This window comes from Ochotona princeps, chromosome 3 (assembly GCF_030435755.1).
Source record: "Ochotona princeps isolate mOchPri1 chromosome 3, mOchPri1.hap1, whole genome shotgun sequence".
NCBI lineage: Eukaryota > Metazoa > Chordata > Mammalia > Lagomorpha > Ochotonidae > Ochotona > Ochotona princeps.
The window spans coordinates 17,466,007-17,487,944 of NC_080834.1; the positions used below are offsets into that span (position 1 = coordinate 17,466,007).

Sequence of the window (21,938 nt, forward strand, 5' to 3'; positions counted from 1 at the left end):
TTTATTTTTTTCAGAAAAAGGATGCCTGTTAATTTTTTGATTCAGTCTTGTTTTTGAGTGACTGTTTAAAACGACCAAGAGAGACTGTTACCTGCCCATTTCTGCATGGCTGAGCAAATTCACCGGCAAATCCAAGTTTCTCTTCATTTCCATCACTCTACGTCTCCAAATGACAGAGAATTCATTCCTGAGCTGGAGAGGAGCCAGAAGTTTCTCATCTAGCTGTCTGTGGGCTGCCTTTTTCTTTCCCCTCTTTGAGGCTTTCTGATGCCTAGAGTGAGCTCAACTCAAAGGTTTCCAGCCTCACACTCCCTCACATTCACCCACGGTCACATCGAGCTCTGTGATTCGGAGGAATATCGTGTGCCAGCATTCAGCTCACAGGCTCCTTTTACCTGCAGGTGTTCCAGAAACTTCAAAATGCGTCTGGTAACGTATTTGCTCCTCTAAACATACCACTTCGGTGTGCATTGTGTGCAGCTGCTTGTTATGTTTTAAACATGTGTCTTCTGAATGACATGCATGCAAGAACGAATTGCAAAAGGGGTTTGTAGAATGATGTGGCATAATTACTGGCTTAGGTGTGTGAGTGCACATGCGTTCTTTTTAATGTAGGCATGTGTGTGTAAATATGTATTATTTATGTACTGCTATGTCTGTGTGGACAGCTTTCACTAAAGGAATTTCATTGAAAGCAAGACTTTGTTATGTATATCCAGGTTTCCTAATCAGATCTGTAAACATCAGCATCAAGTAGAGGAAAATATCTTTTTCAAATCCATGCAAATGATGTGTTGCAGAAACCCATTTGAAAAACCCTCCTTAAAAGGGAAGGTAGTGTGAGGTGGGGGGGGCGCAGTAAGGGGGAAGTAGGAGATGTGGGTGTTTGAAAATTTGCAGAGAAGAGTTATCTTGCTGTTGCATGAGAATTTCTGCCCCACCAGACCTGGTTCTTAAAACTCAGTAATCACTGAGGGAAGAGATGCGGTTCTGCTTTTGAGGAACCCCGGGGGGACACTGAGCTGCAGTGTTCAGCAGGCATCTTAGGTATTCTAAATATTAGTGCTTGAATGCTAAGTAGGTGGAGGTAGGTTTCCTATCGTGAGCCCTGCTGCATTTTGTAGCTTGGAGGATTGTGTTCACACCGTACATTTAGCATGTGCCTGTGTTTATTGAACTCTGCTAAACAACACTAGAGTGCACACTCATAAATCACATTATATATTTGCTAGGGCTGGGTGCTAGATTCCAAAATTAAGAAATTACTTAGCAATTAATTATACACCCAGCATCCCTTGTCTCATTGGGTGAGATTTACATGCTCTGGGCTGGCTCTTCTAGTTACAGAGACGAATGATTTAAGGTTCAGACTTAATTGCTATTTCCAATCCTTAAGCTACAAGGATGCTTGCAATACTTTATTCAAAAGACTTATTTTGAAAAATGTGTACGTGTATTTCTCACAGTGGTGGTGAGCTCATTATGACTCTAATGTGCTGCGTGCTTACGAAAAACAACTTGTCTTGATTATTGCTCATCTGTTATAGACACTTGCTTTTTCATAATGATTCTTTCACTTTGTGTTAATGCTCTTGTTTTAAGATCAATTAATTGTTGTAAAGATGATAAAATAAGTGAGTCAAAATTCACAGAGAACTACTGATTTTCTAAGAAATAAAATAAAATAGATTTTCACAAGTATGTCCTCAAAATGTGTAGTAGACATTGATGTTTGAGAACAGAAGCATCTTAAATATAGCTTATCAAGGTGATCAACCAATTAGGACAGTATCAATGCTGTTATAGTTTCCCCGCTGCATTTAAAACTATGTAGTAAATAGTTTAATTATTTAAATTGACCAACAATTATTTTTTGTTCATGATATTGATTAGGAAACAACTGAGTCTGATTTTATTTGAATTAGTGATGATTGTACTTTGATAAGATAGTTTACAGAGCTGTAACAATGAAAGTGTTTTTTAAAAATATGAATAATAGCTTTCTTTTTTTGTTCATGATGTAATACTTTGATTTTTTAAACTCAGAATTATATATATTTGAAAAATTACAAACTTGTTGAGTTTTAGCAGCCATGTTAAATTCATAGGTACAAAATAGTATAGTAAAAATGCAACTCAGTATGTAGGATTGGTTCCTTGAAAGTACATATTATATTAGGAGCCATTAAAAACATGTTTAGACTATTAAGATAATACTCATACATTTCTGTATGGAACTGATTTTTATTTTAGACACTTTTCATACTAGAAATGTATCAGATTCTGTCCCATTCAATATAGGAGTTATTCTTTGAAGGGAAACATGTTATGAAGATTTCAAATTGAATGTTGAATGAGGTAGAACGGCTAAAGACTTAGTAACACATTTTTTAATGTATTGCAATATACGTTAGTGCATATCTAAAATATTAATCTGTGTAAAATCATTTCTGGCATTCAACCAAATGATACAATACTTTCACCTCACTTTTGAAGTTGGTAATTGTGTTTGAAGTCAGTTTCACAGCTGTAAAAACAGGCTTTATATTTCTGAACTTACATATGGAAAACATCCGGTGCCATTTTCTGGTGTGTATTATATGTACTAAGTAGTGAGAGGAAAGAATGTCACATATGCCATCTGCCTCTAATTAGTGTTTCCTGCTGGTTTTTAGAAATATTATAAACCAAACCCTTGTTTTAAAAAGCAGATTTATATGACCCTAAATATCTAAGATGGTTGTACAAATACTTGCCCCATCCAGAAATTCCCCCATTCGATGACTGAGATTTTCTTGGCAAAAATTTTATTTCTCATAACTTAAACATAGCATGAGAAGTTTAAAGGCACAAGTTGTAGTCTGACCATGCACCCACTGCTGGAAACATCATCTTTTAAGCAAACTTGTACTAGGCATCACATGGCCACATGGTCTCGTTTCCCTTAAGATGAAAGGTAGAGGGGAGGATAGATTCTTCCAGGGAAGCAAGACAGGGTGTTCTGGCTATTGTTTCAAACCATTGTTTCTGGAGGCACAGATATCATCACCAGGGTTTGAAAATTATGTTATTCTCTTGTTTTATTAGTTTCAAGATGACACAATCCTTAGCATTTGCCTGTAGAGACAACAATTACATTTGACAAGAAAGGCTGTCCAGGGAAGACACAAACTCAAATAGGTTAGGAAAGAATTGATGGGAAGGGGAAAGCGAAAGGCATCTGGGTGGGTGGAAAAGAAACAATCATGGCAGGAGGCAAGAAAGAAGAGGAAGTACCCAGGAATCAAACTGATGGAAAGAGATTAGTGTTAGATGTTTTTAACCAATCTCATTAACATTTCTATTTCATTATACTAAACAACATCTGTAAATAGCATTTTGAAGTCTACTGAATAATTTTAATTGAAATTTCTTGAGCACTTACTATGGGTCAGGCACTATACCAAATGCTTTAAATGCATTGTCTTATATAAGCTGCAGTTATTGCCAATATCACCATTCTACAGATGAGGAAACTGAGATGCTGAGAAGTTATGTGATGTGTCTAAGGACATATAAGCTCAGAAGTGGAGGGGTTGAGGTTTGAACCCAGATCCTAGAGGCCAGCCCTCTAACCACCACACAGTGGAATTCTCTTTCCTTTATCACTTATTCTCTAGCTCCAGGTCCTAATTGGTATGGCTAGTTGTTTACTAGGTATGCAATTTTAGGAAAAGAATCTCTGGGAACAGATGCTAAGAAAGAATCAGTAGATCAAGTCATTCATTGGGGGGTAAAGATAAAAAGGGGGAGGAAGCACAGCATGACAAGGAAAGACTTCAGTTCACAACCAGATCTGAGAAAGTCTCAATAAAAGGTTATCTTCAGAAGCAATGTTCCTTTCAAAGGAGCCACACACTGAGCAGAGACCACCAGGCCTAATGCTTCTACCATGCTGGCTGGACGGTCCCAGGAAGGGCAAGACTGTGACTCATCAGTTGAGGCAGATCCTAAAAGTTTTATAGTTGTAAGCTGTCGTTTAATTATACTTCTTATAGCTGAATATCAAATTCATTCTTGAAAGATCTAAGTGGGATATTTTCTTGGTTGTCAATGTGGTTTGTCTGCAAAATGCACGATGGAAATTTAGAGTAAGCTGAGCACCTTCAAAGAGGAATTTAAGGAAACACTTATTTTTCAGGTCATTATAGTGAAGAGTGGGCATCTCAGAGTGTGTGTCTCATTAAAATTTTAACTCTAGCGCTGGCACTGTATTAAAGCCTGTAATGCCACTATCCCTATGGCCAGTTTGATTCCCAGCTGCCCTACTTCAAATCCAGCTCTGTGCTTATATGACTAAGAAAACAGTGGAAGGTGGACCTGTGCACTCATATGGGAGACCTCATGAAGCTTCTGATTTTGGTCTGGTTCAGCCTTGGCCATTGTGGCCATCTGGGGAATGAATCAGCAGATGGAAGGTTAATCTCTCTCTCTCCCTCAGTCTCTATGACTCTGCTTTTTGATTAAATAAATGCATTTAGAAAATGCTTTTGAGCTCTAGTTCAAAATTAATTCTTGCCTGTCCCCTCACCTCCATCTTTAGATTGTCAAATTTGATACATAGAATTTACCTGATTGTCATCCCTTCAAATGCACTCTTTCTTCAATTGTCCTTCATTGGGCAGATCCAATAGCTACTCAGTGGGCCCTTCATCTCCATTGTCTTTGCTCCCATCCTAGTTAGTCTAACCATGGCCACTCACGGCCAAGACATCATCAGTATTAAATGCAACTCTGGTTTATAATCATAATACTTCATACACTAATGATTCTTTATAACCCAGGGAATGAACTCAAAGTTGTATAAACATCCTTCATGGTCTGATTGGGTAGAAAATTTGAATCGAGACTTAGAGCAACTTTAAAACACACAGCTGAGAAATACTAGAAATATGTATTATTTTCTGTATCAAAAAGGACATGTTGAATTCTGGCATTGAAGGATGAATAGGAATTTGTAGTGCTGAGAAGGTGTTCCATCTGAGGAAAACAATCAGATGATTTGGGGGTGATACACGGGAATGGGGTGGATTGACAGAAATTTGTAGCATGAGCAGATTAATGGAAGAGATGCCCAGGAAAGTCAGTCAGTACTGATCAAGGACATGCCTTTGTCGTGAAGTTTAACTTCTCCTTGAAGGTTTTGAGCAGAGAGGGGACATGATCAAAATAATCATGTGTGAATGTTGCTATGGTATAGTAGCTGCACTAAAGAAGAGCAATCAGGAGAGGAGACAAATGACAAGGTATTACACACGAGAAGATGAATTAGGTACGTGAAGAATGGCAAGATGGGAAAGATGAGTCAAGATAGTATTGGCAAAAGGAAAGGATGTAGGAAAGACAGTACTCTGAGGAGACTTGCAGGTTTTAGTTGTATGGTTGTTACAAGCAAACCAGAGGGGGCAGGAGGAGCTTATTGTTGAAGGGAGATGATGAGAGTCCAAGAAGTAGCCACAGATGAACCATCTCATTAATACTCCCAAAGGAATGTCATGTCAGTCTTTCATCTTTCTTTCATTTCAGGTACTGCTTGTTCAACTCATATTTTGTTTGGCTTTTAATTAACTGTCATTCTGAGAATTCAACAGTAATCCTATTAAGATTTGGTGTACAAGATAAAAGTTGTTTACAAACACCAATCACTTTGTGAAAAATCTGTTCCTCTTTCTAAGTGTAACTATAAAACTCTTTCTTGGGGACTCATACAATTTATGACAGCCAGTATGGGTGAATTATTATTTCATTTTATTTTTCAAGAAATTGTCTTGGCTTCACTATGACTTGATCTTGAATGTAGGTCCATCTGATTGAAACCTTTTATTTCTGGGACAGGTAATTATAATGAGCTTCAGACGCTTCACTCTGCCATGCCTAGCTCACAAAGAGACAAAAATAACTGACTCAACAGGAGCAGGGGAAAGACAAAATATATTTGTGAATAAAGATTTGTATACTATAGGACTGAAGTCCTCGCCTCACAAGCACTGGGATCCCATCTGCGTTACTAGCAAAGTGGCTTCAATCCCAAGGAGTAAGCCCAGAGAGTGCCTTGGGCGTGGTGATGTAGTGGTTAGTGGAGGACTTTCCATTTAGGAGTTCCTGTCTGAAATTTTTCTTCCTCATGCAGCTCATCTACATCCCTTGGGTCCTTGACCCTTTTTATATTTGTACAATAAGGAAATATAGTGGTAAATGCAGGAACCAGCACCAAGCCCCCCCCCCCACTTTTAAAATTAATGGACTGATACTGAGTTACTCACTGAAATTAGAATTATGTTGCTACCGTATTTTATTGACATATATCTCTACAAAGTGGATATCTACCTGCTAATTCCCACTCACGTCATTCTTTTTGTACAGATTTTGTTGATACTTGAAGTAGGAGCTCTAATTCTGCATTCAGCTTTGTGCATATTGGACACTTTAGGCTTACACTCTATGGAAGACAGTTAATTTGTCACTGTAATTAAGTCAACAAATAATGCTTATTGTATATAACTCTGGTAAAGCAAAAATCAGGTGTGCTCTCTTGACAATCCCCATTTTGTCTCCTCTTATGTTTCTCCTTGAAGTCTTGATTTCCTTATCTATAAAATGCGTATTATGACAGCTTCTACAAAGAAGCATGCTGTAGTAGAATAAATAAATAGGTGATACTTTGGAATGAGACATCCCTGGGTACAAATCTTTTGCTGCTCACTTTGGACAGTCCTGTTAATAACTCTGTCGAACGGGAACAACAGTCCATTGTGCTGTTGTGAAGGTAAAATGATGTGAGTGTCATCCTTGACATAGAGGAAGAACTCGGAGGGAGTGTCTAAAGCCATTTAAGTCTGGACCCAAACTTCCCAGGTCCAAACAGGAACTCTATCACCAATCTGCTAAGTGATCTTGGGAAGTGGAGTTCTCTGTGGCTTAGTTTCTCCAAATGTGGAAAATACAAAATCACCTTCTTATTGGAGTCGTTAGAGTAGGTGACTGAATGTCTGTAAAGCACTTACTGCTGTGCCTGGAACACATTGATCCCTTTGATCGCCATTTGATCGCCATTGATCCCTTCTTTATGACAGTCAGTGTACTTCACCATTGTTGCTTCTCAGAGTGAGGGGCATCGCATATACCCAATGGCAGGCAATGCCAGGCTAGATGTAAACACATTGGTTATAGGCTGGTGTTGCCTGAGTCATAGACCATATACACCCCGGTTTCCTATTTCTTGCCCAGTGTGTGGGCAGAGATGTGGCGCTCCCTGACCAGGGCTGGAGGGGTGGCAGGTGTAAATGGGTCCGACCACCTCTAGAGGACAATATGGAGTATGTGTCCACATTTTCAATGTTCTTTCGGTTGATCAGTTTTACATCTAAGAATTTTCCTAAAGATATACTCACATAATCGAGCAAAGACATGGTAAAACTGGCTGAAACATTATGGTGATATTAAAAAAAATCTGTAAGTAACTCAATTTCCATCAAGAAAAAATGCCAAATGATTTATGGTATATCCATGCAATGGAATGTAGCAGAAGAGTTTAAAACTGCATAGCCACCCACATGGATATGAAAAACCAAGCATAGTATGGATGTGAAAAACATAGTTTAAGGGGAAAAGTAAGCATTTTCAGAGTAGTCTTTAGTGTGAGTTATGCTACTTGTGTTAAAATTGGTATGTATTTGAATCCATTTTTTGATAGAAGTGTTGAAAAATTTTCAGAAATATATATTTGAGATTATCAGGAGTATTTTCAAAAGGGAAGTGAGAATGTATGTAGAGTGAGTGTTTTTGCCTTTGATTTTATGCATACTGTTTGAATTTTTAAGCATGAGCACGTATTGCTTTTACAATTATAAAGAATTGTTTTAAAAATGTCCAAGAGAAATTCTTTTTTTCCCCTCTCTACCCATAGAGAGTGATTATTCCTTCATGCAAGTATGATCCTAAGGCTTGCTGTAATATTTTTTGAATAACTGAGCCAACTATCATCTTAAGTTAAAACAGAATGTGTATCAACTCTCTGCCAAGGCTCCAATTTGCTCCCAGGGAGCAGAAACCAAGAAGACCAAGGAAATTTCTCTAACGTGAAGTCACAGGAGAGTCTTAAGTCCTGTGGCATAATTCCCCTTGTTCTAAAGTTCATGCACCCGGAGAAGAAGCATTAAATCAGAAGCTCTGCATAGGAGAAGGGAACACTACACCCATGCCTTTTCCTCGGGACTCATTAATGTGAAATGCGAGGAAGCCTTACACGTGGGACTTTTTACATTAAGGTTTCTCTGTATTTCTAAAATCCTGGCTCTGTCTTCTACAAAATGCTATATGAAAGTTACATTGCTTTTGGGTTTTGAAGGCAGGAGTCATTTGTATGCATGGGGTAATCACGAATCCTGGCCCTTGATGCTTTTAAAAGTGCTTACACATATGCTGACTCTTCTGATATTCACAAATGAGGTATTTAGGTGAAGCGTTATCATGCTCATTTTCTTTGGGAGGACCTGAGGGTTGGAAAGGTTAAGTGACAGGCAGGTCGGCGTGGGGCAACACTCCAGGATTCTTGATTATGTCTTGGCTGTCCTTAGCACCAGCAGCCAAGGACACAGTTGAGTAGGAGAATCACTGCTGGCTTGGGCAGTGTCTTACTATTTTCTTGGTATTATTTCACTCTGATCTAGGAATACTCAGAACTGGCCAGTTGAACTTTCTCTTCTAGTAAATTATAAGCACCCTCCCCAGTGATACCCAGTAACATCCCAGCAGATTTAGGTTCCCATTTTGAGTCTGTCACTAACTTTAATTGATCCTGACCAAATGTTCCCTTATCTTGAAAATAAGAATATTCACACTTTAATCATTCAGGGCTGCTGTGTAGAGTTTGAGTGAAATAATGTATAGTGTGCTCCCATGAAAGTGCTTGGCGGGGTGCATGGCACACAGCAGAGGGTGAGGGGTGATCATCATTATCCGTAATGCTACATGTAAGTCAGTCAGCCCAGAGCTTTGCTTCCCCTGGCGGTCAGGTCAGGAGCCACATCATACAGAGAGCACTGACCAGCTCCTTTACCTGTGAAGGAAACTGACCTGAAAGCATACAGAACCAGAGGCACAATATTTACCTGAGCCTCAGTGCGGGGACTTGAACACCTCAGACTGAAGTGACCACCATCACTTTGAAAGAGAGCCCTTTCGTTTTCTAGTTAATGCTTAGGAGTACCATGTGCTGGACAGGAAGGGTTGAGTCCACCAAGGTTTCTAGCCAGGAAGCAACCAAGGCCCCTGATAGTGACCTGACATCCCCTTGTCCTCACAGTCTCTCTTTACTCTCCTTAAATCAGGGTTTGGAGCAAGTTTGACAAACCAGAGTTGAAGTTCCACATGTAAGCTATTAAACTTAAAACATTGACTCTTTCTTTACATTTTAAAAATTAATTTTTGTTTTCCACAATTAATTCATGCTTATTTCAGAAAATAGGCACAATAAAAACAGATACAATTAAAATCCTCAAGGAAAAAAATTGTTTACATCATTCTATGTCAATAAGTATTGTTTCTATAACTCCATTCGCAATGACTGCATAATGTTTCATTGTCTGGATATTTCATGATTCAGTTAATTTTACAATCCTGATGCTTATGGGTTTTTTAGTGCAAGATAAATCTTTCTGAAATACTTGTACAAATACTTCATTCTTTACTTAAAATAATTCCTAGCAGTGTAATTTCAAGATCAAAGAATAAATGCATTTTAAGACTTTAAATGTCAAATTGCTTTCTAGTTAAATTTCACTCTAATTATTAGAGTAAGCTTGCCATTAGCTGATCATTTAAGAAAATATTATTTCTATTTTATTTGTTGTAAATGTTAAACAATTGCCTCCATTGCTATGCTAACTATAAAGCATACTGCTTGTTAATGCAAATTCTTTTTTTAATACTTCAAACATAGTATTCCTGAAAATAGTGTGCTAATTATTTGTATTCAGGAACTTGGTGATGATTATCAGTAGAGCACCTTAGCATTGGCAGAAAGTAATAGAAAACGTGGACGTAATTTGGAGAAGTTACTGCAATCACAACTTGCCTGGAGTCCATTAATTCCACCCACATACCCTTTTTAAGGTGTGAGAATAAAACAATCAAGGGCATATAAACCCTTCCACTGTGGTTTTTGTCACATCAATTTTCTCTGGGGCTGGAAGTAACCCTGCCTGATCCCTTCTGCACCATGTGAGAATTCACAGTAGAAATGTCAAGATTGGAAGCTTTTCAGCAGAAATTACTCTGGATGACACCAGCCCCGCTGTTGGAGTCATCCCTGCTGGAAAGAATGCATCGGAATTAACGGTCTCATAAACCCAGTTAGTGTTTCTTCCTGGCAATGGATTAATTAGGGGGAGAGAGACTAACATTTATTTGACTTGCTACTTGACAGAGCCTTTATTATTACATTATTGCGCTTACTACTTCCCATCAACCTACAAGAGAGGTATTACCATAGGTGTCTCACAAGCAAGGAACCAAAGTGCTGTAAAATGCTCTTGCAAGGCCACATGGCCAGGGAGCTACAAAGGTAAATTTGAACCTGAATTTTCTGCCTCTGGAGTCAGTCTGTGCTCTTTACAATCTTGCAGCATGGGGAACCCAGTAACTCAATTTTTCTTCCAGAGCATTCATTGTAAGTCACCATTAGTCACATAAGCTGTGGAGTTCCTCTTAAAAATCAGTCAGACAGACTTAGAGACTTGATCTAAATGCTGTGTCAGTTAGAATACATCTGCAGGCTGGAAACATCCACAACACTAGCCAGACAAGAAGCGACTTAGTATCCCCATGCACGGAATACTGTGAGACTGAGCAACGTGCTTCTCAGAGTTCGAGGGAATTCACCTGGCACCTGGTCCTGCCTGTGTCATCTTCAGTGCTGGCTGTAGGTGACTTTTATGGTTGGGTGATGGTTCCAGGACCTCTGGGCACATCTTCATACAACAGCCTTCAGACACGTGACAATGGACTGACTCCCTTTCTTTTCAGAGCAAGACAAACTTCCCAGTAGACTCCCTTGCATGCCTTGTTGCCCAGCAATGTGACACAAGGGCCCCTTTTTAATTAAAGCATTGGCATTGTGATAGATTAGGTCAAGATCCAGTCCCTGTGGTTGGAGGGGTGCACCCCCCAACAACCAGACTTTGTAGTGGCAAGGAACAGTCAAATTGCTGTCTGCCAACAGTTCTGGAGAGATCTTTGAGGTTTTTCTCTGTTTGTTTTTGGTATATAAGATTCTCTTATGATATAAAAGCACATTGTTGTTTTTCTAAGTTTTATATAACTACATCTGAAAATGAACATGTAATTTTTTTTAGTGTAATGCAACAAATCCTGCCCATTTACTTGTACTTTAATAGAATTATGCACTTGTTAATTCTTCTCCCAAATAGTATTCTAATTCTTCTCTGTTATTTTTTCTTGTTATAATAGAATCTGAAATATGTGGGGGAGAAGAGTTCAAAGGAAAGGGTAAAGGATCCAATAGTACCTGTCTCCAGAGTCAGAATGCATTTTGGCTATTTTTTTTTAAAGTATTATTGAGGAATATTAAATGGAAAAAAATACATTTTGCCACCATTAATAATCTATCCTCTGTTCAACAAGCCAATTAACCCCTGTGCTTATATAATACAATATAAAAACTAACGTGGGAGGATTTCCATGAATTTCCTGAATAATTCATCTGCTAAAACAATTTGTTTATATAGGGAGAACAACAACTTTTAATTGAATTGGCTTATTAATGAAATCAGAGTACTCAATGTGATTCATTAACTATTTGTCAGACCCTGTGCTTTGCTAGCATACTAGGATAAGCAAGCTATGCCTTAGGCAGCCTCAGAGAATCTGGTGGAAACGGTGTAAGTAGTCAGTGTATAAGAGGCACCCATGAAGAACTAGGACGTGAGCTACAGTAATGGCATATGCCTCTATGACAATGGAAATGTGTTGAACACCGACAGGGGCTAGAGATTGCTCTTGTTGTGCTTTACTCATCTAGTTCTCAACTTCATGAGGTGGTGTTGAGCTCCATCTTACAGATGAAAATTAGAGACAGTAGAGATGTGAAGAGATTACAGATGGGGATTCAATTATTTCCTCCTGAGAAGAGAGGGGGCAAGTAATTATGGGAAATAAACAGAGAAAAGGTGACTTTTCAGCTACAGTTGAGGGGAGAAGCCCAGTGAATAAACTGTTTGGCAGAGCGCAGACAGCATCTGCAAACCATCTCTGAAGGACCCTTGCTTGTCTCGTGTGGCTGAAGCACTGTGTGGTGCACAACAGGTGAAGGTGAGGACAAGGACAACTACAGCCTTGTTACACTGGCCATATATACTCAGGTGAGGGGCCAGGGACCCACCAGTTACTACCAGTCAGCCTTCACAGGAAGTGTTCAAGTAGGAAAGTGGTGCCGCTCCGGTGAGATTCCTCAAGGAGTAAGACTAAGATCATCCTCATCATCAAAACACGTGTAATTGGACTATCTCCAAGTGCCAGTCATTGTGGAATCATTTCAGACAAGGTCCATATTCAATCTGCACAACAGTCCAAAATGTAGCTTTACTGTGTGCATTTTACAGGTGAAGAGAATGGGGCCTAGAATTGTTAAATAACGTTGCCACACACACAGCTATAATCAGAGAATAGATCTGTGATAGCCTCGCCTCTAGCACCAAAGAACCCTCTGGGGAAGGGGCACAGGAATGAGATCATTTCATGTTTTGGCAGAAAAAGAGAAGCTCATGCAAATGACGGAGGAGATAGACCCAGTGTCTCTAGAATGAGCTTTCCTAAAGTTTTACTCTAGTCCTACCTCGCAGGCCTGGATGATCCTGGTAAGATTCTGATATGGAAAAACACCACAATTTTGTGTGTACTAGCTTGATGGGTGGTCGAGTTGCTTCTTAGGTAGATGTGGTCTATGGAGTTGGTGTGTGGGGCAAGCCGAGGTCTGTCCATGAGAGTCAGTTGGCAGGGAAGTAAGGCTTGTTCAGGGCTGAAAAGTGGGAAGCATGTAATCGTATGCCATGTTTGAGACACTAGGAGAAAAGGGATGGAGTGAAATGCCACTGGGAGGAAGCCATGGAACCAGCAGGTTAAATAAGACAATGGTGAAGCTGAGCATGGAGAGCCTGCCATGACTCCCTTCCACTGGGCCTGGAACTGCCATGGGTCCTCCCTCCAGGGCAGAGAGAAAATGACATAGCCATTTGTATAACTTAGCCTTGGACTCCCTGCCTTTTGTTTTCATTAAATCACTCAGTTGGAAGGAATTGATCATATTGATCAGTAGTCTGTGTTCACATGGACATAGCATAAAAGCTTCCAGGTATATTTTTTCTTTTTAATGTGCTCGGATTTCATCAGTTGATGTGTATAAAAATTTCAGTAGATGTAGCTAAAAGTTGAATTCCTAAAATAGAGTGGAAAGCATCATTTAAGGACATTTCAACATCATATTAGTAGTTGATTTTGACACATAGAAACTAATTTGAATTTTTCAGTGTGTTTTTGAGAGCTCCAAGCATTGTTGTCTTCATAATAATCAGTTAATTATTTTTGCTACAGTAACATTGAATAGAAAGAAAACTTCTGGGATAAATGGATTATAAGCATAGAGCAAGAAAAAAACAAATCCTAGTGTTTGGGGGCTGCTATAGCAAAGTTTCATGAATCAGATGACTTACAAACAACATCAAAATTATCCCTCCTAAATTTTAAGACTGAGAAGCCCAAGTTCACGGTACCAGCTCAGACTCTACAAGGGCTGCTTCATGGGTTTAAGACTGATGACTTCTCCGTGAATTCTCACATGGCTGAAGATGTGAGGTCACTTTCTGGGGCCTCTTTTTTTTTTAATACATTTTATTATTATTCTTATTATTTTATAGTACAGTTTCATATTCCCTTATCCCCTCCCCAGTTCCCTCCCCCCACCAGTTCCTCTATATCATTACTAACATATAGTTCTTCATACTCAGTCATATGTCCATCATTGCGGGCCTGGACGATTGCAGAGAGTCCAGAATCCTATTGTCAAGATATAGTAAACAGCAGAAATGCATACCACACTACATCCTCACATCTGAATGTTAGTCTCCATTTCACAGCTACTGTACATCACCTTAAATGAAAAGTCATGTTTCAAAATCAACAATAGAAAGAAAAGAGGAAATTTACAATGCCATGAAGTTAAATGACATGTTACTAGATATGATAGTCTCCATTACACAACTACTGTACATCCCCTTAAATGAAAAGTCGTGATACAAAATCAACAAATAGAAATTTACAATGCCTGAAGTTAAATGACATGTTACTAGATATGACAGTCTTCATTACACAGCTACTATACATCCCCTTAAATGAAGAGCCACAAAACAAAATCAACAACAGGAAGAAAAAAGAAATTTACAACACCAAGAAGTTAAATAACATGCTATTAAATGACTAATGTGTAGCTGAAGAAATGAAAATCAAGAATCTTCTTGAAGAAAATGATGCTGCCGTATGATCTACGAGTCATTGAATGATTTAATCCGAAGGAAGTGTTTTGAAGAGATGAAACTAACAGAATAACAAAACCCATGTGATATAGTTTCCACTAATCTTTGTTGAAGTGTGTCTCCTCCAGACAATAAGCAGATGGGTTTTGTTTTTTAATCAAGTGTACTACTCTATGATGTTTGATTAAGCTTAAGCCATTTACATTCAGAGTTTAATATACATGGGTGTTACGTTGGTCCTGTCAATTTAGCAATGGGTTGTTCATTGGTTTAGTCTTCTGTTGTCATTTTACTGGGATGTTCTTCCCGTTTGCCTTTGGTTTTGTTTAGTGCTATTCCTCTTCTCTGTGAAGAGAACATCTTGAAGTATCATTTGTAGGGCAGGTTTGGAAGAGGCAAATTCTTTTAGCTTTTCTTTACTGTGGAAGAATTTTATTTCATTTTCAAAGACAAAAGAAAGCTTTCCTGGATATGTTATCCTGGGCCGAAAATTTTTTTCTTTCAGAATCTGGAATATGTCACTCCATTCTCTTCTTGCCTGTAGAGTTTCCTGTGAGAGATCTCCTGTGAGTTTAATTGGCATTCCTTTATATGTCAATTGATTTTTTTCACGTGCACATTTAAGGATCTTTTCCTTATGTTCGATTGAAGAGAGCTTGATGATCATATGTCGTGGTGAAGATCACTTTTGGTCAAGCCTGTTGGGAGTTCTGTGTCCCTCCTGGATGTTGTTTCCCAATTCTTCCTCTAGATTAGGGAAAGTTTCCTTTATTATTTCATTAAATACATTTGCAAACTCAGCTTCTCTTTCTGCACCTTCTGGGACTCCCATAACTCTTAGATTTGGCCTCTTAATAGTGTCTTTGAATTCTTGAATACTTTTTTTGGCCTGATCCAGCTCTGCTTCCAGCTTTTTGTTTGCTTCCCCCTGGTGACAGGAAATACCTTCCAATTCTGAGATTCTTTCTCCTGCTTGCTTCATTCTGTTTTGGAGACTCTCCACTGTACTCTTAATTTGCTCTACTGTGTTCTTAATTTCTGATATACCAGCCTTGATTTGCTTTATCGCTTCCTTAAATTCTTTGAACTCTTGCATGTTCTTCTCATTGTTGATCAGAATCTTTAAAATGAGTCTTATGGATTCTGTGTGCCCCATTTTCTCAATGTCTTCCTCAGTTAACTCTGAGGTTGGCATAGGGTTTTGCTCCTTTGCAGGAGAGTTTTCGGCGATATTCATTGTGCCTTTGTCTCTTCTTTTGCTCTTTATCATTGTACTTCTGGTTAGCAGAGTCTTCTCCTTGGGGTAGGTTTCTAAGCTGTGTCACCCACAGGTCTACAATGCAATTTTACTTATTGCGGTTGGTACACAACTTTTCTTGCAGCCACTTGTTCCACAACCTCCAGCAAGTTCCAGGTCTGGGTTCTTATATCAAATTTCCATTGTGGTCTCCACAGCGCCAGCTCTTGGCTCACCACTCACCACCTCCTGTGATACTGTGGTGAGGCTGCACCATTGTCTCTGCAACCTTTCTCCCACTTCCAGTTGGAGCAGGTCCCAGAATTAGAGAGACACCAGGTGTCCTATATAATTAGGTTGTTGGTGGCGCTGATCTTGTTGGAACCTGTTGGACATTAGGTCTGGGTGCCACACGGACCTATTTTGACCCGTACGATGACACAGTCAGTATTATTTTCCTGTGGGACCAGTGCAGTCTCGGACCTCAGCAAGTTCTCGCGAGATCAGCACATGCACAGTTCACTGTTGTCCCCTGCATTCCCAAAGCTATTGCCATAGTGCCCAATATGGCACCTGCCGTACAACCACTTGATCTGCTGGCCATCAGATCCGAGGGCTATCCCAGACCTGCCCTGAGTGGAACCCATAGAATGCCACGTCGTTGCAGTTCACTGAGACAGAAATGAGCTCACTCCCAGCTCAGCGCATGCTCAGTCCTCTCCCTCGCCCTTTCCTTCTTACACAAAGTGGCGCCCAATTCAGCTCTAGGGGGCTGACTGGACTGTGAAATCCACTCTGTTCTCACACTGCCCGTCTGAGATCTGCTGCTCTGTCTCTGCTCTTGGTCAAAACAAACGGACCAGCAGAACGGACAGTTCTTTGTCTGGGTTCACCACCCGAGCTCCCAGTGAAAGTCCCTTCCCACCTGGTTGCTGGTGGAGTTCCGGCTGCTGTGGAGTTCAGATCGCCGTGCTGGAGTATCAGTCTCTGCAACACCACACCGTTGTGTCCGCTGCTCTCCTGTGTCTGTCAGTCTCCAGGTACCCCTCTGCTATTGTTCTGTCCTTTCCTATTTCCTGAAATATGTCCTCTCTACTTCATTCTGGTTAAATGTTTCTCCATCCGTTTAAACGTGTCCTTACCCTATTCCGCCATCTTGATGTTTTGGGGCCTCTTTTGTAAGGGCACTAATATCATTTACAAGGGTTCAGTCCTTGTAATCCAATCACCTACAAGGGTCCCTACTAATACTGATAGGATTTCAAGATATGGATTTTGGGTGAGAGTTAGAAACTGCAAACCATGACAGGTGGCTTTGTAGAGCCAGAAACCACGGCAGTTTTTAAAACCTTAAAAGGTTATTAAACAGAAACACCTTTCCCCACATATGCAAACACAGACACACACATGAAGCATATTGGAGAAGCTCCTTTTGGCTTAAGTTTGAGAAAATTTAAACATATAAACAATCAAAAGTAATGACACTGAAAGATCATAGCTCATTAAGTAAAAATTTAAAAAGTTTATAGGTTAGTGATACTGTAAGATAAACGTTTTTGTGTTGGTAATATTAATAGAAAGAAAGGGAGAGAAAGGGGCAAGGAGGAATGCAGAAAACTTTTTATAGAATGTTAATGTAGGGCCCGGCGGCGTGGCCTAGCAGCTGGGGTCCTTCCCTTGAGCGCCCCAGGATCCCATATGGGCGCCGGTTCTAATCCCGGCGGCTCCACTTCCCACCCAGCTCCCTGCTTGTGGCCTGGAAAAGCAGTCAAGCATGGCCCAAAGCTTTGGTATCCTGCACCTCTGTGGAAGACCTGGAGGAAGTTCCTGGCTCCTGGCTTCAGATTGGTGCAGCACTGGCCGTTGCGGTCACTTGGGGAGTGAATCATTGGATGGAAAACCTTCCTCTCTGTTTCTCGTCCTCTCTGTATATCTGACTTTGTAATAAAAACAGATAAATCTTTTTTTAAAAAAAGAATGTTAATGTAGAGAAAAACAGTGCTGTAATTTGCTCATTGGTTTGAAAGATTAGGCAAAGATAATCAATGGTTGCTAGAATAAATACAGATTTAGAAATTTAGATTTTTTTTTTATTACATTGCATTATGTGACACAGTGTAATAGGCACTGGGATTCCCCCCCTTACCCCTCCCCCAACCCCCCTATGGTGGATTCCTCCACCTTGTTGCATTATCACAGTTCAAATTCAGTTGAGATTGTTTCATTGCAAGCATCTACCAAGCATAAAGTCCAGCATCTTATTGTCCGGATAAGTTCAACAGTTTCTTGGGGAGACCATCTCTGGTCTGAAGGAAGAGCTGGCAGAGTATCACCCCGATCAATTAAAAGCCCCGACGTTACATCAGTAACAATTTATACCGTTATGGAATTAGTTGACATGGTGTTGAGTAACCAACATGCTAAAAGAGAGAAAAAAAAAGAATAAATATAGATTTAGAAATTTAGATATTCTTTTTTTTTAAAAAAAAAAAGTTTTATTTTTATTGGAAGGACAGATATACAGAGAGGAGGAGAAACAGAGAGGAACATCTTCCTTAGGATGGTTCACTCCCCAAGCAGCTACAATGACTGGAGCTGAGCCAGTCCAAAGCCAGGAGCCTCTTCTGGCTTTGGGCCGTCCTCAACTGCTTTCCCAGGCCACAAACAGGGAGCTCAATGGGAAGCAGGGCCGCCCGGATTAGAACTGGTGACCACATGGGATCCTGGAGCGTTCAAGGCGAGGACTTTAAACCACTACGCTATCGCACCAGGTCCGATTTAGATCATTCTTAAACTTTACAGTGCCATTTCTCAGATGACTCAGGTATTATAAAAAGGAAAAATGTGTCTCTCAAGTGGAAATATCTGGAGACAGTAGTTTCCCCAGTGATGTTTACCCAGTGATGCTAACATCACTGATCATGAGGCAACCTGATGTCCTCGGCTTCCGGATGTCCCACAGTAAGAACACAACTCTCCATACACAGTGCTGTTAAATGTAACTTCAGTGTTAAACAAAAATGTAATTATACGGGAACAATCAGATTGTGGGGCACTTTGTAAGACAAGTGGCTGGCATCTTAATAAAGGTTGATGTCTTGGAAAACAAGTAGGTAAACAAAAGGCAGTGCAGCATTCTAGCTGTAGGAAGATTAAAGAAAGACACAGCAGCCGAACACAAGTGGATCTACATTGCCTCCTGAACGATCCTCTTCCCTCCCCCATTGGATGTGAGGGTGATCAATAGGTGAAATTTACACAGTCTCTGTATCTGTAAGACCGTAGCCTTAAACTGATTTTTTCTTAGCTGGAGTAATGTTTTATGGTCATGTGAGAGAATACTCTTATTCTAGTGAATACATGCTGAAGTGTTCAGGGGTGAACACTGCAATATACTTTTATTTTTTAAATGTTTTATTTATTTTCATTTGAGAAGCAGCTGCTTTCTCAGTTACATTAGCAGGAGGTTGGATCAGAAGTGGAGCAGCTGGGAAAGAAACCAGCATTCATGTAGGATGCAAGGACTATAGGAGGAGGCTTAACCTACTGTGTCATGATGCCAGCCCCTGCAGCGTGCTTTCAGATGACTAAATTGTGAATGGACTTGGGCTCTGATGCAATCGATTTACATCTTTAACCTACTGGTTACTTATATGAGACTTTTCTTATTTCTTAGTTATGACAGCTTAAAATACCTTTGTAGTAGCTTGAGCTTTGTTTCCCTCTTTTTTATTTTGGTTGCTTTTCACTTTCATTCCTTCTTAGCAATGAAGAGGCTAATGCATGATTTTATTTAAAGCTTCTGTGTCCTTCTGTGTCCTTCTGTCCACTGACAGGTGTGGGTTAGCATTTAAGCCTGCATGATTCTTACCAGTTTATCAGACTTCCAGGACTGGCTTTTAGCCAGCCTTTGTTTGAAAATGAATCTAACTCATTGGTTTTTTAGAGATTAGTCATATAAAGCCAAGAAAAAAAATCAATAACTTCTTTTCATTTTTAAGATATTATTATCATTTTATGATATAATTCCATAGGCCCTGGGATTTCCCTACCCCCTTCCCAACATCCTCTCTTCCCCCACCACTGATTTCCCCAATATTATTATAATAGTATAGTTCTTCATAAACAATCATATGTCCATCGTTTCGGGCTTGGACCATGACTGAGTCCAACATCTTATTCTCCAGATATATTTAACAGTTTCATTGGGAGTCCATCTTTGATCTGGAAGTAGAGATGCCCACTGCATTGTACCCTTATACCTGGATATGATAGTCTCCATTACACAGTTACTACACATCCCATTAAAAGCCCAAAACAGAATGAATAGGAAAAAAAATAGAATTTGTAACACCATGAAGTTAAATAACATGCTACTGAATGACTAAGAAATTAAAATCAAGAACCTTTTTGAAGAAAATGATGCTACAGTGTAATCTATGAGTTGTTGAAACATTTAATGAGAAAAAAACTGTTTTGAAGAAATGAAACTAAAAACAAAAGTATCAAAATCTATGAGATACAGCTTCCTCTGATCTTTGTTGGCAAAATGTGTCTCCTACAGGCAACAAATAGATGGGTTTTGTTTTTTAGTCCAGTCTACTAATCTCTGATGTTTGATTAATGGGTTTAAGCTGTTTACATTCAGGGTTAATAGGTGGTAATTTGGTCCTGTCATTTTAACAATGGGGTTTTCATTGATTAGTTTGCTATTGTTATTTTACTGGGATGTTCTTCACATTTGCCTTTAGTTTTGGTGGGTGCTATTCCTTTTCTCTGTCAAGAGAACATTTTTCAGCATTATTTGTAGGACAGGTTTAAAAGAGGTGTATTCCTTAAGTTTTTCTTTACTGTGGAGGAATTTTATTTCAGTTTCAAAGACAAAGGAAAGTGTTGCTGGGTATGTTATTCTGGGATGACAATATTTTTGCTTTTATTGTTGCTCCATTCTCTTCTGGCCTATAGGGTTTCCTGTGAAAGAAACTCTACAGGCCAGAAGAGTTTGACTGCCATTCCTCTATAGGTTAATTGATTTTTTTTACGTGCATATTTAAGGATCTTTTCCTTATGTTCGACTGAAGAGAGCTTGATTATCATGTGTCATGATGAAGATCGCTTTTGGTCAAGCCTGTTGGGAGTTCTGTGCCATTTCTAGATGTTGGTTTTTCAATTCTTTGTCCAGATTAGGGAAATTTCCCCTTATTATTTCATTAAATACACTTTTAAGCCCAGCTTCTCTTTCTGCACCTTCTGGAATTCCCATAGCTCTTATATTTGGCCTTTTAATAGTGTCTCTTAATTCTTGAATTCTTTTTTTTTTTTTTTTAAGCTTAACCCAGCTCTACTTCCAGCTTTTTGATTCTTTCCCCATTGTGGCAAAAAAATATCTTCCAATTCTGAGGGTCTTTCTTCTGCCTCCTTCATTCTGTTACTGGAACTTTCCACTGAATTTTTAATTTGCTCTGTTGTGTCTTTCATTTCCAATCATTCAGCTCGATTTTGTTTCAGCGTTGCTATTTCCCGTGTGACATACCTTTTAAATTTCTTGAACTCCTGATGTGCTTCTCATTGTTGATAATAAGCTTTTTTAAAAAATAATCTTATTTAGTTGATTAGGATACAAAGGGTCAAGGGCTACAGAAAAGTGGGTGATTCCATTGTTTCCACACTAATATCATCACTTTTCCCCCTGTATTTGGGGTATGAGGAGAAACAAAAGGAGAAGATCCCTCCAGCCTCCCACCCATCCCAGATCCCCAATGTGAGGCACGCTCCGAGGGTCCTGCTCGAGCAGTTTTGCTGGTTCAATAGTTCTGCATTGCTACCAATCTCGCCGTTCCAATTGCGATTTCTAATGAGTTATCTAAATTCTGTATCCCCCATCTTCTCAATGTATTCCTAAGTCAATTCTGAGTTTGGTAAGAGCTTTTGCTAAAGCAGGGGAGTCTTCTGTAATATTCATTGTGCCTTTGTCTCTTCTTTTGCTCTTGATCATTGTACTTCTGGTTAGCAAATTTGTTCTCCTTGGGGCAGGTTTCTAAGCTCTGTCATCCACAGGTCTATAGTTCGATTTTACTTATTGCAGTTGATGCCCAGTTCATTGTTTGCAGTCACAT

The 21,938-nt window shown here is 39.5% G+C and overlaps 1 protein-coding gene across 1 annotated transcript in view; it reads left to right on the top strand.

Annotated features, from left to right (window-relative positions):
* Positions 1 to 319: 319 nt before the first annotated feature.
* The window catches only part of SCHIP1 (schwannomin interacting protein 1), a 720,286-nt gene continuing 698,667 nt past the window's right edge, over positions 320 to 21,938 (top strand). Inside the window, exon 1 of the mRNA XM_058661488.1 lies at positions 320 to 429. Within this exon, the coding sequence (XP_058517471.1) occupies positions 421 to 429 (9 nt within the window). The 5' untranslated portion in view covers positions 320 to 420. The remainder of the gene's footprint in view (positions 430 to 21,938) is intronic.